This window comes from Anoplolepis gracilipes, chromosome 4 (assembly GCF_047496725.1).
Source record: "Anoplolepis gracilipes chromosome 4, ASM4749672v1, whole genome shotgun sequence".
Taxonomy (NCBI): Eukaryota; Metazoa; Arthropoda; class Insecta; order Hymenoptera; family Formicidae; genus Anoplolepis; species Anoplolepis gracilipes.
Genome location: NC_132973.1, coordinates 17,058,871 through 17,077,419, shown reverse-complemented (window position 1 = coordinate 17,077,419; position 18,549 = coordinate 17,058,871). Strand labels below are relative to the sequence as shown.

The 18,549-nt window shown below is 33.5% G+C and overlaps 1 protein-coding gene across 1 annotated transcript; it reads right to left on the bottom strand.

The window, feature by feature from the left end:
* Nucleotides 1-273: 273 nt before the first annotated feature.
* Nucleotides 274-1,023, bottom strand: LOC140664972 (ATP-dependent DNA helicase pif1-like). The gene has a single exon (XM_072890613.1). The coding sequence runs from the start codon at nt 1,021-1,023 to the stop codon at nt 274-276; it is 750 nt and encodes a 249-aa protein (XP_072746714.1).
* Between the last annotated feature and the right edge of the window lie 17,526 nt (nt 1,024-18,549).

The following is an 18,549-nucleotide window of genomic DNA, read 5'->3' as shown; positions in this document are numbered from 1 at the left end:
TTCTGTGGATCATCACTTACAATAGAGTCAATTGATAAATATTCTTTTTTTCTTCTTCCATTAGACAAAGAATTTCGTCATTAATTATGAAAGTATCTTCATTCTTAGGACAAAGAATTGCTCGATCTGGATTTTCTCTAATACGCTCCATGGTGATTCTATCACCAAAAATCTCAGTACTAAGAGATTCTTTTGATATAAAATCCTGGAGTATTTCAATTGTATCGAGATCTAGTCCATCAATATTTGATAATTTACCATCTCCGAGTTGCATTAGCCAATATGCAAAATCTTTTTCTTCTCCAGTTCTCTGCTCCCCATATTCTGCTCTAATTTAATCTCAGTTACATTCCTCCATATAGGATTGTATTTTACAGATTCAATTATAACTGCTTTTTGTGCATGTGGCACTACGGGAAGATTTTGTCTGAAATCTCCTGCAAATAAAATTACTTTTCCTCCAAATGGTCTTTGATTCTTCATTAGATCCTTCAAGAGTTTATCAACTGCTGTTAAGGCATGTCCAACAGTCATATTCACTTCATCCCATATGATGAGTTTTGCAGAGATCAATTTTCGTGCAGCCTGAGAGTTTCCTCTGATATTTGATTTAGCTCCATCATCAATTGGAATTGAAAGTTTAAACAGAGAATGATAAGTTCTTCCTCCTTTAAGAAGTGTTGCAGCAATGACAGTTGAAGCACATGGAATAATCATCTCGTTTTTTTCTCGAATAACACTCAAAAATGTGTTAAATAGATAAGTTTTTCCACTTCCTGCAAACCCGTCAATATAAAATAACCGCTGAGGTTCGTTCTCATTGTAAATTGCTCTAATGACTATATCATATACGTGTTTTTGTTCATCATTTAATGTTGATAATAAATAATCACCACGTCTTTTTTCTTCATCCACATTATATTCTGTTTCGTAAATATTCACTGGAATTGGATTTGGCAATTCAAAGTTTTCACAACTACTTCCATTATTTTTCAGAATTTCTTGTATATGATTTAAAGCCATATTATCAGGGTCGACAACATTGTTGTTTACAATCCTCCTCATTCATTTGATCTTTGTATTTATTCCAAAAAGTTGGTACATCTGTTGGATTTCCAAATATGCAAATATAGGTAAATAGCTCTCGAATTTGTGCAGGCATTTTTTATTCTGTTGCTTCTTCTAATGTTTGTGCCCATAGATCGTCAGTTTCTATTAAATTCTTCGCAATTGCTGCATCTTTAAATGTTTTATATATAACTCTGTTTACAGTTCTTAAATCTTCAAAACATTTAGCTCCACTCACATGTAGGAGAAGGAGACGTAGATAAAATCTTTCATTATTTTTTATGCTCACTGTATATAGCCTTGAAATTATTTTCTCACCACCTTTTTTGTGTGGCTTCCACTTAGTAATTTTCTTGTCATAAACATAATAATAAAGAATATCTGTGTAAAGAAAATGCATTGCATTTTCATCATATTGATTCAGTTTGAACCATGCAGTCAATGTAGTATCTCGATTGAGCTCTCTTTGAACAGCTTATTCCTCATTTCCTGCTCGGAAATAAACTATTTGGCGATCAGGCAAATGAACTGCCAATCTTATTACTGTGTGAGACTTCATGAATAGATCGTATCCGTTAAATCTCCACATTGCTTCTGAAGCAACATATCTTGCATCCAGGAATGAGTTAACCTCATCTATTCTAATGAATCTTGTACCATCTCGTGCTTGCACCTCAATTGCAGCACAATCAAATCCTTTATGAATATATTTATATAGATATTTTACGCTCTTCACTGATGAACATATTTTTAAATTGATATGTCGATTATATTTCATGATTAAATATGGTGAATATGGCACCACTCATCGATTATCAATCTCTTTATTTCTAACGATGTATTTTTTTCTAGTATTCCTACGTTGATACATAGGATATCCATTTACATTTACATTAGTTTCATCACAAAATTCTTTTGGAAAACCGTTAGAACATTTTCCATCATCCCCAATGCAAGGATATCTCCTCGAGGGATCTCCACATGGACCATGAATCATGTGTTCCAAAAGTTTTTTATTAAGTTTTCGATATTTTTTTTCGTTAGGAATTTCAGCCCATATCATCAGTCGATGACCTCTTGAAGTCAAGGTTTATCTTCATCGCTTAACATTGCAAGTAAATGCAAATGTGGAAGTCCTCTTTTTTAAAATTTAATCACACCTGCATAAGCTATAATTTTTCCAAAAATTTTATTTTGAATTAAATCTTTTAAAACCTTTTTTACATTCAAATTAAATGTTTTAACGATTAAATCAGGTCGAAACTCTATTAGACATCCATCAAGGTTATCCTTAATTTCGGGACATTGAGGATTGCAAGTCATGGTTAGAAAAATGTCTGGTTTATCAAACTTTCTCACCAAAGACATGGCATCTTGGTAACTTTCTTGCATGTTCCTTGCCATGACTACCCATAAATGAAGATAATAATATAACAGGTACACCAATTTTAATTCCCTCATTTTCTGCTCGATTATCAAGACAATCCATTAATCCTGAATAAAGTTCTGCTCTTAATTGAGGTTGATTTAATTTAATATAATTAAGTCTATTGGCTTCAGTTTTCATATAGGCATCAAGTATAAATTGATACCTCAACCTTCCTGCTTTTTTAAATGATTAAATTGACTAAATTCAGCTTTTGGTGCTAACAGGTGAGCATAATAATCGATTGAGTTTCTGGATATTTAGGATTATATGATTTAAGTTCTGAATACCATCCGTATGGATACAACAACGGATAACCTAACCTAACCTAACCTAACACATTGGATCACATCTTTTATCCAAAATTGATATTTGTTGAACATCGTTCGAATTTTTATTATAAATCCGAATGTCTCTTTCAAATGGAGGCTCACCATCTACATTCTGAAAAACTACAGCTATTTCATTAACTTGTGAAGCATTGTATCTTTTTTGATTATTTTGAGGATTTTTCGAAAGGACAACATTAAATTTATTAAATAAATAAATTCAGTGCTCTCTTAAATATAAACTAAAGTATAAAATGTAAACGGCGATAGAGAGCAAAAATGTGTCCTGACTAAGGTAAATACACTCAATCTATGATAAAATAAATAACAAAGTTTGAGTATAATGGATTATTTATCCACTAATCTTACATATATCGTAACATGTTCAAGCATTAAATCACTTACAAAAAATTTTTTGAAAAATCAGTTATTCTGTGCATAAAAGTATTAGAGTAAGATAATCAAAAAATGAATATTTTATGAGATATCTTGTATTTTATGTCAAAATACTGCAACTTTGAAGCCTTATAACTCAAAAAATACTTAATGAAAAATACTTTGTCATAAATGTTTTGGAAAGCTCTCGAGATGAGCTACAAGAATATGTAAAAATATATAGGGCGTTCCATTTAAAAAACTTAAAGTGACCTTTACATGACCTTCAAATGACTTTTCAAGGTCAAACCAATGGTACCATCTTATGGTCCCCTCGAAACCACACAACTTTTGTCTGAAACATTTTTCTCTCCCAAGCTTGGTTTTCGAGATATTCGACTGGATGGATTAAAATGGTCCACCCTGTATATATATATATATATATATATATATATATATATATCACATTTTAATTTTTATTCTAATTTTTATTGTTATAAAAGTCATTTACCATTTTTATATTCGTCTATTTCTTTTTGCTTTCTATTTATTTCTGAATGATTTTCATCCTCAGGTACTAAAATTTTAAAGAATAAAAATTATTATAGATTTAAAATAATAATTATTAATAGTTATTAATAACAATTAATAATAGTTTACCTTTTTTTTCATCCACTTCTTTCCCATGTTGTCCATTTATTTCTTTTTTATTAATCATACCGTTTTCCATTTTATTTGACTATTCACTTCCATATGACAGTTAGTATTGAAATTATCAACTGATATTTACTGTCTGAATTTATCAACTTGTATATATACATTTGTATATATACACTTATATATACATATAATTATTTATGAAATTACTAATCAATAACTGATATCATCTATATATACAGACGTTATTTTGTGCCTTAAATTTGTGAGTGCTTAGAAAAAATTTTTTTACAGCCTCCTATAATTAAAAAAATTAAATAAAAAATTATATATATGAAAATGTGATATATCTCGATATTTCGAAACATTTTAAACACATCTGCACAAAAATCTTTAAAAAAATTAAATAAAAAATTTTTTTTGAGGAAAACATAAATATGGAAGTAGTTCGTGGATGCGCGGGTAAAATGAAAATTAAAAAAAAAAACCACATAGCAACCTTCTAAAAATTTGCAAAATTTTGGTACCGATTTCGTACAAATCGGTAACATAAATGCGCGCTCGCTCGGTCCATAAATATGTGAGCGTAGGTGGATGTGTGGGTGAACGCGTGGGTTGGATGAAAATTAAAAAAAAACACACAGCAACTTTCTTCAAAAAATTTGCGAAATTTTGGTACCAAATTCGCGAAAATCGGTCCATAAATGCGCATAGGTGGATGCGTGAGTGGACGCGTGGGTGGAATGAAAATTAAAAAAAACCACATCGTCATAATCCCAGAAGAATTAGGAACATTTTGACACCTGTTTCGTGGAGATCGGTCCACAAATGTGGAAGTAGTTCGCGGTCATACAGACAGACAGACAGACGGCACTTACATATATAATATGTGCGTGCGTGTGTGCGTGCGTGCGTGCGTGTGTGTGTAATTTTATTATATTTAATATAATAATGAAAGGAATTTTTTTTATATTTCTTCTTGACGGAAACCACCACCTTCTCGCGGTTTCCGTTGAGCAACAACATATACATACGTTGTTGCCCATATAAAATTGATAGATATTATTAGAAAAGTTTTGTTATTAAAATTATTAAGAGTATTTATTATTAATATTATTTTTTTATTAATATTATTTGTAAATAATTTTTTACAAGAAAAAAACGTGTATATTGGCCAAGAGTGGATTTTTATTATTAAATTTTTTTTAAATTTAATCTCTTATTCTTCAACTTACATCTTTCTTTTATATACAGGATGTCCCGAAATGACCGATAAATATTCTAACGGCAGGTTTTTTAGAACATTTTAAAACGAAAAGTTTAATACAAAAATGTCGAGGCTATAATAGTTTTCAATATAGAAAGATTTAAAGATTACGAATGACAGGAGTGCTTCTATGAATATATCTAATTTATCTAATTCTTTTATCACTTGTTATTTTGCCGTACCTGAGCGCACGAAATTCTAGTCCTGTCATTCGTGATCTTTAAATCTTTTTAATTTGAAAACTATTGTAGCCTCGACATTTTTGTATTAAATTTTTCGCCTTAAAATGTTCTAAAGAACCTGCCATTAAAATATATTACCGACATTTTTGGGACACCCTGTATATGTATGTCACGTCCAACGCCTCCGCTTGACACCAGTCGCTGTCCGTTGACTCCATACGCCACCTGTTAAGTAGACATAGTAAGCGTTAAGCACCTATAAAAATTTTTTTTCTTTTTCTTCTTATATATATATACATATAGTTATTATCAAAATTAGATTAAGCCGATAAATACCTTTTTATTATGTTTCCGGCTAGAACATTTTTTTTTCTTTTTCTTGTTTTATCCCCATCACTGGTTCTCCCCTATCACCTACCTAAAAATAAAGGAAAATAATTAATTAGTTGTCTAATGAAAATTCTTACCTATTTTCCGGCCACCCGGTATATCACCTTCTAGTCCGCATCCTCAGCACCTGAAAAAGGGAAGAGAAACGGCCTGCCAAATCGGTCGAACATCTTAATTTTATTATAATTACCCATTTAGTTTTGTCACTCTAGTTGCAGTACGTGAAAAATAAAAAGGAAACATAATATTAAGTACGCGTCAATAGAATAGCATAAATTAAGTAATAGCGATAATATAAGTCAATGTTCACTCCACCTCGCCGTCATCACTCTTACTAAACACAAACATACACGTACACGCACCGGCATAAATGGTGTCGGTAAATGTGTATGTACGTACGTGTATGACAACCGAGAGCGTCACATACACATGCAGCGCGTACGTACGTGTCACTTGAAGCGCGGCGGAGTTCATGCAGCGGAGGAGAAAAAAGTGGGAGGCAATCCGATGTTGCATCCTTAGCGCAAGCCGCACGATCGAGAGAGAAAGCATGACAAGACGTGATGCCGATTAGTGGTGTCCTGTAGCACTGCCTCACTCACTCTACGCTTGAATGCAGGAGGAATGAGCGAGAGAGCTGTAGGACACCGCGTTGTCTCTATATGCGTCTCGTTCGCTCTCGCGCTTATGTCATGCTTTCTTTTTTATTCTTTCAAGAAACGTGGCTGAACTCTGCGCATCGAATGCCGGCATTCGTAATTATTTTATTCGTATTATTTTTTATATATAAATTCTCTCTCTCTCTCTATATATATATATATATATATTTTTTTTTTATTTTATATTTTATATATAATTATATGTAAAAATATATATATATATGTATTTATGAAAATAAATAAAAAAAGAGAGAAAATAAATAGAGTTTTTAATTTACTTTAAATTAATATTTAATATTAATATATGTATAATTTAATCATTAATATTTAAAAAACTTTTTTATGAAGATATCTAAATTTTTGTAATATTACGCAGCATAACGTTATCTTCCCTAAATTAGTTACATTTTTATATAAGTATTGTAAATTTACAGTTAAATGCTCGTTGGTTCATTTGTGACAAACCATGAATTCGATCAGATATCGATATTGTGTTATAAACCCGGTAAAAAATTTTTATATATAATCAGACAAAAATAGTCGTATCTAATTATACAAATTTATATACGAAATTTGTCCATTTTATATATGATTATATATAATTATTAATAATTATAAATAAAATGTTGCAGGCATTGTGTATAAGTATGTATAAGCTTACATATACATAATTCTAATTGTAGCTATCAATCCATTTATATATAAATATACGTAACGTTTTTTACGGTGTCATCTATAATAATTATACATATTTTTACACAATTGTGTTGAATCCTGTATAATAATATTCAATTCTGTATAACTATACATAAGAAATTTTTTATCGGGAATTTAAAATTTGAGTTTTGTAATAATACAATTACGAAAAATATTTTATATCACGAATTATCATTTCTACACGTTTATTTATAAGTAATTATAAATTTAATTACAAACGGATGCAAGTTTACAATTACTGTTCTAGTGAATCTCAAAATTACTCATAATGATACATGTATATATATATTTTTTAGCAAATTTTTTTACATAAATAGAAAAAAAAATACGCAATCATAAATAAATTAATATTTAATTAGAATAATCATATTTTTTTGATATATGTGAAACCGAACTTCTAATATTAATATAATATAATTATAATTTTACGAATGCCGGCATTCGATGCGCAGAGTTCAGCCACGTTTCTTGAAAGAATAAAAAAGAAAGCATGACATAAGCGCGAGAGCGAACGAGACGCATATAGAGACAACGCGGTGTCCTATAGCTCTCTCGCTCATTCCTCCTGCATTCAAGCGTAGAGTGAGTGAGGCAGTGCTACAGGACACCACTAATCGGCATCACGTCTTGTCATGCTTTCTCTCTCGATCGTGCGGCTTGCGCTAAGGATGCAACATCGAATTGCCTCTCACTTTTTTCTCCTCCGCTGCATGAACTCCGCCGCGCTTCAAGTGACACGTACGTACGCGCTGCATGTGTATGTGACGCTCTCGGTTGTCATACACGTACGTACATACACATTTACCGACGGACACCATTTATGCCGGTGCGTGTACACATCACCATAGACACGCATCGAGAATTAACCACCACCCGGTATAACAAAAATATAAAGAAAATCTATATAACAAGCTAAAATCACGCAAGGAAAAAGATCATAACTGCGAATAAGCGGAAATACAACTCCGGACATATGTTCACCTTAATAAATTGACACCCGGTATATAAACTAACATTGTCATATTATCCAAACATTAGTATAAAATAGTGTTTAACAACCGACCGATTCATTTGGTTAAATTCTATAAGCTTCATATGATAAACTCCGATCGGTACTTTTTGGGACACCCTATATATAAACTTTCATTAATTATTAAAACTAAGCAAGCCAAGTAACTCGTATGTGCAATTGCAACTTCCTATGCACAGTCTAAATCACTTTTCTCAATATATCAAAAGTTGTCGCAACATCGAAAAGCACCCAATTTTTAACGGTTTAAACATCACATAAAAAACCCGCCCAGTGACCTTAATTAATTATTTCCTGGCGTCTTGACTCATAAGAAACCAAAAAAAGTAGCAACTTATAGGGCTACAGCCCCGCCATAAAAAGTTAAGCGCACATTGTTGTAGACCCATTTTACTCCAGGAACACCTCATATTTTTAACTTTAATAATTCATTTATTTTAATCCGCACCTCCAATATATAATTATGCCTTCACTATTAAATGCAGTTTAATATCCCAAAGCCGAATTAATACCACAATAACGTACATATCTAATGATTCTGTCACCCAAATATAATAACTTGTCAATTTTACTCATACTCCACCGCAGCACAGTGATTTCAGTAAATTCAAATTTTAACAACAATAAAAGATTCGATCAAACCCATCATCTGCATAATAATTCCTTACCATGAATCCAATTTGGTTTGCCAATAAAAATCCGGTCAGCTATCATTGATAATTATTTCATATATCAACCATGGAGATAACTCGGTGCATGCACATATACATATATATATATATATATATATATATATATATATATGCGACTCGCTGCAGAAATCATAATCCACAGATGTTTTAAAGGCAAATTATAATGACCTGACAAGAACTCCTCGAGGCTCAGACAACATTTAAGTGATCAATTAAAACCAATAATAATTAAAATGAACCACTCATGATACATATATATATATATATACATATTATAGTGAAAACAATATAAATATCCCATAAAGAGTTTAAAACGAATAAAGCTCTGGAAGATAACTAAAGTTAGATAGTCACACTCAAATATATACAATTACTTAATTAAAAAAAAAAAAAAAAACTTACTTATACAAGGTGTCTGAAATAACTTGAACGTGATAATATTCTCAAAACTTCTTTATCATTTTATTGAGGATGAATGATAATTACAGTATACATATGCATAATAAACAAAATGACTATACCTATATATATACGGTGGTACAATAATACACACATCATACACTACATAAACCAAGTATAAACGCATAATGAACACCCAGAAATAATTACATAGATACACGCTCCTTATTAAACACACCATAAAATTATATAACAATTGTCACCTAATATACCCGGTGATACAAAAATACGCGCGTTATAAACTTATCATCTACACAATGTTTAATCAGTATCTGACTATTATAGACATATTATCCACCCAGTAACACGCAAATACACACACCCTATAAATAATTTATATACATAGTGACGCATTAGTACGCACAAACGACGCATTCTCAATAAACCTATTATAAACTTATTACAGGCATACTCATATATTAACATACGCATAATCAACATATCATATACACGGTAACACAATATTTCCGGATCTTATAGCTAATTCATACATATTCCATACGCATTATTTAAATTACACACTCAATCTCTCACAATATAAACTTGTCATAAATTTATGCATTTATACACACTTACACACTCCTCATCCATTCATTGTAAATATATCCCGGCATATTACATGTGCATTTATACCACTATTACTTACATATATATGTATATATATATATATATATATATATATATATATATATATATATATAAACTTTTACTACTAGTTATAATGATATACATACATATAGTTATATAATAGCGAGTTTAACGTCTGTAGACTAATTTAGACCTTGTAATCCACGAATAACTTTATGCGACATTATAGATAATTGTTAATTAATAAGTTAATTAGCGAAATGCTCTCATATCTCTACAATTATTTAAGTACAACGCTATAATACAATGCGGCGATAAGTAATTAATCAGATAAGTTATCGTAACGCTAGTAATAATTGCGATATATCTAGAAATAACGATATAAATATTATATTATAATGCTGGGTCCCGAAGCTTCTAGAACATTCAGGAACCGCCGGATCACGTGAAAATTTCGGACAAACACCGTGACCGCTTACTATTGCCCGGCGCGTAATACCCGTGACAAACAAGCGTGACCAGGATCGGACCACGTTGCGCGCGCTACAATTCAGAAGGTGGGAGCCCTCAGCGACCACGGGTATATAAACGGGAGCACAGTGCGCTCAACAATGACTATTCGGCTTTCGCCCCGACAGTAAAATCAGTTTGTACGGTTCGTTTTGACAATTCAGTTTTCGCTCAGTCAGTATTCGGTCAGCTCATATTGAGTATTCAGTTCTCGCCCAGACAGTTCAGATCATTCAGTTTACGCTTCGACAGTTAATTCATACAGTTCATTCGGCATAGTCAGTATTCGATCAGCAGTCAATATTCGATCAATTAGACAGTTTACCCAGTATTCATACTCGATTCATACAGTACTCAGTAAATTCATTGTACAGACAGTCATTCATACGATTTGATAATCGGTTATCTTTATAGCATTCGGTCATACATACACTCTTGCAAATTTTCACACAGTGTAATTAATATTATATCTTCGAATCAGTGTTTCTAGTTCATTACTCGGTATTATTCACACAAAATCATTAACTCAGAGAGACTTCGAGACTAGCATATCGCGAATACTATTAATTAGCTTTCAGTTTCTTGCGTTTACTGTCGTATAAATTTATTCTTGATTAATTGTTTCCACTGTCACTATTATATTTTCTTTCTCTTTTTCGATTTTCACGGCGCTCACAATACATATCGAATTCTTCTATCACTTTCAAAGACATTTTATCTTAATTTTCATTCGCAGTAAATTACCTCTTTCAACAATATAAGCGTTATATCTTTTCTTCTCCAGACAATCAGATTACTATTAATGCCGCCTATTTAATATCGTTTAAGCGTCCGAAACCTGTCCTCGCGTGAAATTATAGTCAAAGGAAGGTTCTATTAACTGATATTGTAACCCTAACATTATTGTAGATCCACATTCTCGTGTACACCCGCGTGACAGTGTGTTCCCCAGTGGTTCCTGTAACACATAATAATTTAGTGAAGTGAGTACGTTGTCGTTATTATTAAGATATATTCGTGTGATCATTAATCATATTGTTTACGTGTAATTTACTCGAAATATACATACCTGTGTCAGTTCGCGGCCCCTGTCCATTCCGGGCGTCAGTCATCTTTTCGGTGTGAATTTTTCTCGCCGTTAATCTCTCGTGTCCACACCTGTAAATATAGAGACAAGCTTTCTATTCTAATTTTAATACTGAAATTATCGGGCAAATTAGTGCTACTTATCTGACGAGGTCATCCTTCCTTCACGCCTACATCGGGCTCTCTCTTTCATCCTGCGGCGACGCGCGCCTCTCCCAGGGTGTTCCGGTTATCCTGCGTCGGTGCGCGCCTCCTCCAGGGCGTTCTTGTATTCCTTATAGCTTCTTCTATTTTTTTTTCTTTTCTTTTTCCTTATCCGCTCACCAGTGGCAAGGTCCGCGACGTCCGCCTTGACATACCCAGAGCCTCAGATATCTGTAACTTATAATTGAAGAGATTAATATTTTATTCGGACGTCTTCATAGGGAGTGTCATTAGACAGAGAGCGATAACCATCCTTACCTACACCGTAGGGCGCCTCTTCCAGGGCGATCTATATTTTTCCTACGTAGTGCGCCTCTTTCAGGGCGACTCTACGTCCCTTCTAGCAGTGCGCCTCTTATAGGGCTCTGCCTTCATCCCTCGTAGTGCACCTCCTTCAGGGCCGGACTACCTCTATCTATGTCGCACGCCTCTCTCAGGGCGAACGACTCTCATCTCCGAGGAGCGCCTCTTTCAGGGCATTCCGCCTCCTAGCGTGCAGCGCGCCTCTCTCAGGGCGATCTGCCTCCTCTCAGTCCACGAACCGCGCCTCTCTCAGAGCGTCTCTCACAATTCCTCCGATCGCTCTTCTTGGTCTGAAATATAAAATAAATATTAAATTAAAGTAAACTCATTAATCACTTACCCTGTCCCCGCAACCCGTCAGATAAGGTCAACTCGTTTAGCAATTTACGTTAACGCGTATATGTTTTTTTTTTCTTCTTTCTTTTTCCTTTTTCATCACTGGCGTTACTATTTCTAATCCCTGTCTATATCCCTCCGCGTATTCAACCATGGCGTTGATTATAATTTCGTTTACCTCCTTAGCTGCGTCATGGGTCGGTCACGTCGAGCAGGGCGTGCTCATCAATTGAAGCGCCTCATCCGGTCACTATACCAAGGCGGCTCCTATCTAACGGTCCGAACGGCTGCGTCTCTACCAGATAGTCAGAACCCAGCATCCGTCGGGTACTTCACATACCCTCCACCGGGAAACCATACAGCGGAGTCGTCAGCTCCTGACCCGTTCCACGACGCTGTCACTCCACCGGCATCCAATAGCGGGGCCGTCGCTTCCTCACATAGGCCCTTACCGCCTATCGAATACCGTCCGTGGCCCGTGCCCCCGCCGTTGATAGACTTCGGGATTACGCAACCGAGGATCATTTCTTCCCAGCCTTTCTTCGGGCGAGTATGCATCCTGCCGGCCGCTGAAGCACCTATCAGTTCGCCTCCCGATACTCGTCCGTGATTTAGTTGTCTAATCGTCTTGTAACATATAATAAAATATAACTGTACGTATATGTTTAGTATAAAATAATGATAAATATATAAAAATTAGTATACGTAAACAATCTGTACTCATTGTCTACTCACTTCACATCCTCCCCATTATCCATTACGTCCCGACCGCTAGCTTCCGGTGCACCGCTACGCTGATCGTGACAGGTTTACCGCTCGGCCACCGCGATCCGCGTACACCAACCACCGCAACCGCACCTCGCTCGCGATCCAGGACGTAACAATATATATATATATCTCATTCTTTTAAATAACTCACAGTTCAGACTATTGACTCTTATAAAATTACAAATTGACTCACATTCTGGTACTATTCTCAAGAATTATAAAGTTAAAATACTACATCAAGAAATTTGCAAATTTAGAATGAAATTAAATAATCGATCTACCAATGTAAGAGAATTAACTACTCGTTATACTTAATTTAATAATAAAAATAACGGAGCATCCCTTGTTTAATCTCTTTTTCCTTTTTTCCATCGGAGACAGTGATTTTGAAACAATAAATTATATCGCTGGCCTCCACCATACCATATTCCAGTGTACATTTCTTTATATGACACCTCACCACACAGTGCTGAACCTGCAAAGAACCGTACTCTTATTAACATATATATATTACATAAGAGCAATAACAATTTTAATAATCTTTTCTTATTACATGAATAGACGCATCAACGATATTTATGAAAAATAAATCATATTACAACAGTTGATTTTCTCTAAAGGAAAGAGATATCTACATTCAATATAAATCCAAATCATTTAAATTTCACAATTTAACTTTGTTCTTCATATTAAAGCAGTCATTAATTAATGAGAAATTTGCTCTTACATTATATACAAGTCGTAAATTAAAACTTTCAAAATCAGTATATATTTGGAATTGCTGCGACGGTGAATTCTACCATACAACAACAGTAAGTACGTAATCCCTCATAATTACTATCACAAACCACCTTAATCCTTATCCCAATTCTAATATAATTGAAAATTTGTCAAATTAATCACAATCTATTTATAATTTCAAAAATTGAAATTTTCCAATCATAATTATTGCTCCAACTTAAAATTGAATAAATTCAGAACTATTGCAGATATAATTTTAGAATTTTATTTTTTTTTATTTTTTTTTTCTTTCTTTCATCTTTAATTGACTCGAGTGTCACTGTGCGTCACGTTCATTGCATACGCGATAACTGTCATGGTGTCATGGAGTTCCTAGAACTTCCTCAGCCTCTCGTTAGTGCCGAGTGAATTGTATTCTGACCAGACTATATCAAATATACAATAATGAGATTCAACACGTTTGCTTAACATTCCTAATCATTTTCAAATACATATGCCATAAATTTATTCTTTTTATTTCCAACTTTCTTAATTTCTTTTCTTATCAAATAGAATAAAATAAATGAGGCCTCAGACAATTGATTCTGAATTTCAACAAAATCCTTTTGTTGACCCTGAAGTCATATTAGAAACTTTAATCCAATTTATAGAAGAAAATAAAAAAAACATTATTTACAATTTAGATAATATCATAAAAGAGTTTTTAAATCAAGCCTCTATTATCATCACTGATCAGTAAAAAAATTCCCCGATTTATTAATTCCTAGTACACATTGATCCTGCTCTCGGCGGAGCCCTGGGTATAGCCGATTTAGACAGATTACCAAAAAAACTAAATAGAGAGCAACCCTATTATTGACACCTAGGTAGACGATAACAGTGGGTCACAGCACGTGACAAGAGCATCAGACAAGCGCGAACTGTCCTTTAAACCAAAATCCGTCTCAGTTAGAAGAAATATTTTTTGAAACGCCGCCAGAACGTGCGAAACTTACCCTACAACTCCTAAGATTGGAACATTTAAATGAGGAAGAAAAGACTAATCTTAAAACATTAGTCTCCAATAATCTAGACAGATTCCACTTGCCCGACGATAAGCTAGGAACCACACACGTGACTCACCACTCCATTTACACTACAGACGACTTTCCAATCCACACCAAATACCGGTTTCCTCCCATGCACAAAGAAGAAATAGATAAACAAGTTACTAAATTACTGAGAGACGACATGATAGAATGTTCACTCTCACTTTATAATTCACCAGTATGGATAGTTCCTAAGAAACCCGACTTATCTGGAAATAAAAAATGGAGAATGGTTATTGATTACCGCACTCTAAATGAAAAAACAATAGGAGACGCTTACCCTCTTCCTAATATAACCGACATACTTGATCAATTAGGAAGCGCTAAATATTTTTCCGTTCTTGACCTCGCTTCAGGATTCCACCAGATACCCATGAATCCAAATGACGCTTCTAAAATAGCATTCTCCACCCCTTACGGCCATTATCAATTTAAACGAATGCCTTTTGGACTGAAAAATGCCCCTGCAACAAAGATTAATGGATAATGTCCTATCTGGGTTACAAGGTAATGAACTTTTCGTTTACATGGACGATATAGTTATTTATGCACGATCTTTAAAAGAACATGAAGTGAAATTTAACAAACTAATGAAAAGATTGCGCGAAGCTAATTTAAAATTACAATCCGATAAATGTGAATTTATTGACGGCGTACGACCTGACCCCACAAAGGTCACAGCTGTACATAATTTTCCTCCCCCCAAAAATCCTAAAAACATAAAACAATTTCTCGGATTAGTTGAATACTATCGGCGATTTATCCCAAATTTCTCAAAAATTGCTAAACCTTTAACTGATTTGCTTAAGAAAAACAACTGTTTCAAATGGCAAAAAATCAAGAATACGCTTTTAATAATCTCAAAGAACAATTATGTACCAAACCAATATTACAATATCCCGATTTTAGCAAACCCTTTAATTTAACTACCGATGCATCCGGATATGCAATCGGCAGAGTATTAAGTCAGGGACCAATCGGAAAAGATCTTCCCATCGCATATACATCAAGAGTACTTAATAAAGCAGAACAAAATTACTCAACTATCGAAAAGAAATGTTTAGCAATGGTATACTGTACAAACCATTTTAGACTTTATACGGTACTAAATTTATTATCGTGACAGACCACAAACCACTAGTATGGCTACATTCTATTAAAGATCCTTCTTTGAGACTTTTAAAATGGAGAATTAAATTAGCTGAATATGATTACAATATACAATATAAAAAGGGAACACTAAATAACAATGCCGATGCACTATCTAGAAACCCAACTGTTAAAATCTTACCTTTTAAGAAAACTTATCCTCTTCCTCCAGACCCTGATTCCGATTCTGATGAATCTTTATTCTCAGCCCGTCAACCCCTGATTCAAACCAATGTAGAAATTAACCCCCATAATCCTTCACCTGTGACCGAAGAGGAAATAAACGAAGATACCTCCTTGTTAACACACGTAGATATATCTGTAACGGAACCCCTAACTATTGAAGAATATAATAGTGACGAAAACGAAAGCGTAATTAGTAATGAAGACCTGGAAACAAGTAGCAAAGAAAGTGACGATGAATTAATATCCGCTGACAATATACCCTACGTGGAAGTACCTACCAAGCATAAAGTCAAAGCCCGAATAAGATTGCTAAAACATAATGATAACTATATAATTTTTATAACATTGAAAGGTGAACCTCTCGATAACGGAGCAAAAGAACTACACAGGAAGCCAACCTTTTACCCATGTATAAGGATATAACTTATGAAAGGGCAAAAATAAATACAACACGCTCAAAAACTCTAATATCATTACCCCTAAAACTTAACCACCGCACTTTAATAGAACCAGATAATATAAAAAACTGTATCAAATCATTGCTGGATGTCGTACAAGAATTGCAATTAGAATCCATTTCAATTAAGAAAACTAATTTTTTTGACAATGTCCCATGGGCTTATGTAGAATCACAATTAATTAAACATATAAATGACACAAATATTTGCATAACTATATGTAAAGACCTTATTCAAACGCCAAATATAGAAGAAAGATCTTCCCTTATCTGTGAATATCATGACTCAGTAATTGGCGGCCACAAAGGAATAACTAAAACCTATAACAGATTAAGATCTTATTATTATTGGAATACGATGAAAAAAGACATTCAAAATTTTATTCGAAATTGTCGGACTTGTCAATTAAAAAAATTAACAAGAATAAAAACAAAATAACCAATGATAATAACCGACACTCCCGGATCAGCTTTCGACAAAATATCAACATTGGGTAATGGACATTGTAGGTCCATTACCCATATCCGATAACGGAAATATTTATATACTCACGATACAAGATTTATTAACAAAATATTCAGTCGCGGTGCCCTTAAAAGAAGCCACGTCATTAACCATAGCCGACGCCTTTACGAAAAATTTTATTTGTATTTATGGAGCTCCCCAAGCCATTCTAACCGATCAAGGATCCAATTTCCTAACTGCCTTGATGAAGAACTTAGCAAAAAAATTCAGAATTAAACAATACCGCACAACTGCTTATCACCCCCAGTCTAACGGATCGATAGAAAGATCTCATCACGTTTTAACGGAATATTTAAAAACACAAATTAATAAAGACTCGAACTGGGATAATCATATCGCTTTAGCCACGTTTTCATATAATACAAGTATACATGAAAGCACAAAATTTTCCCCTTTTGGACTAATTTTCGGAAAAATAGCGCGATTACCTTCGTCTAATACTATTATAGAAGAAAATATAGACCCTACATACACTGAATATTTAACAAACCTATTCAATCGATTGCATGACACGTAAGAAGAAGCACAACAAAACTTAATACAATCTAAAACCAAAAGCAAATATTATTATGACAAACGTATTCATGTATGAGAATTTAAACCAGGAGATTATGTATTTTTATTAAAAGAACCAAATAAAGGTAAATTTTCAAACCAATATATTGGACCTTTTGAAATACTTGAACTACTACCAAAAAACAATATTAAAATTTTATTCAAAAATACTACAAAGATTGTCCACGCGGACAAATTGAAAATCGCTCATATAGAGCCAGAATGAAATACATTAAGTCTAAATTTTTGGTTTCAGATGTGTTGGCATCGCCAACGACCAACAATAAATCCCATATACAAATCGTTACCTGCTTTCTCACAAGTACAACAGCGATTAGACATTACATGGTGCGTTAGAGCTATCGGATTTTCCCATATCAAACGTGGAAATCTGATTTGTACAGAATGCTACCACTTTTTACCTTCTGAATATTATAGATGGTTTTATAAATATTTTAAATGCCATTATCTTATAATCACAAGTTATTATGAGCCAATAATATGCAAAATATGTAAGGTACCTTTAGTCACATTAGATTATTAAGAGAATGCCCTCTATGTCATGATACATATTTTTCTTACTTAACAAATTTAGAAGATGAGGAACAAACTGATACAGAAGAATCTGTGTTAGTTCGTATACATGGATACTTTGAATAAATAAAAACCGGTCAATTTCCCTTTCTGCACTACCCTTTTTCTCTTTATAGAATGAACTCGCAAGGTCAATCTACAGGGCTACAATTCAGCACAGCATTACAGCCTAATACCGACCTATTCTCATTACTATCGATCACACGA

Excerpts from the sequence above, each read along its gene's own strand:
- LOC140664972 (XM_072890613.1), bottom strand. The coding sequence starts at position 1,023 with ATGGCTTTAAATCATATACAAGAAATTCTGAAAAATAATGGAAGTAGT.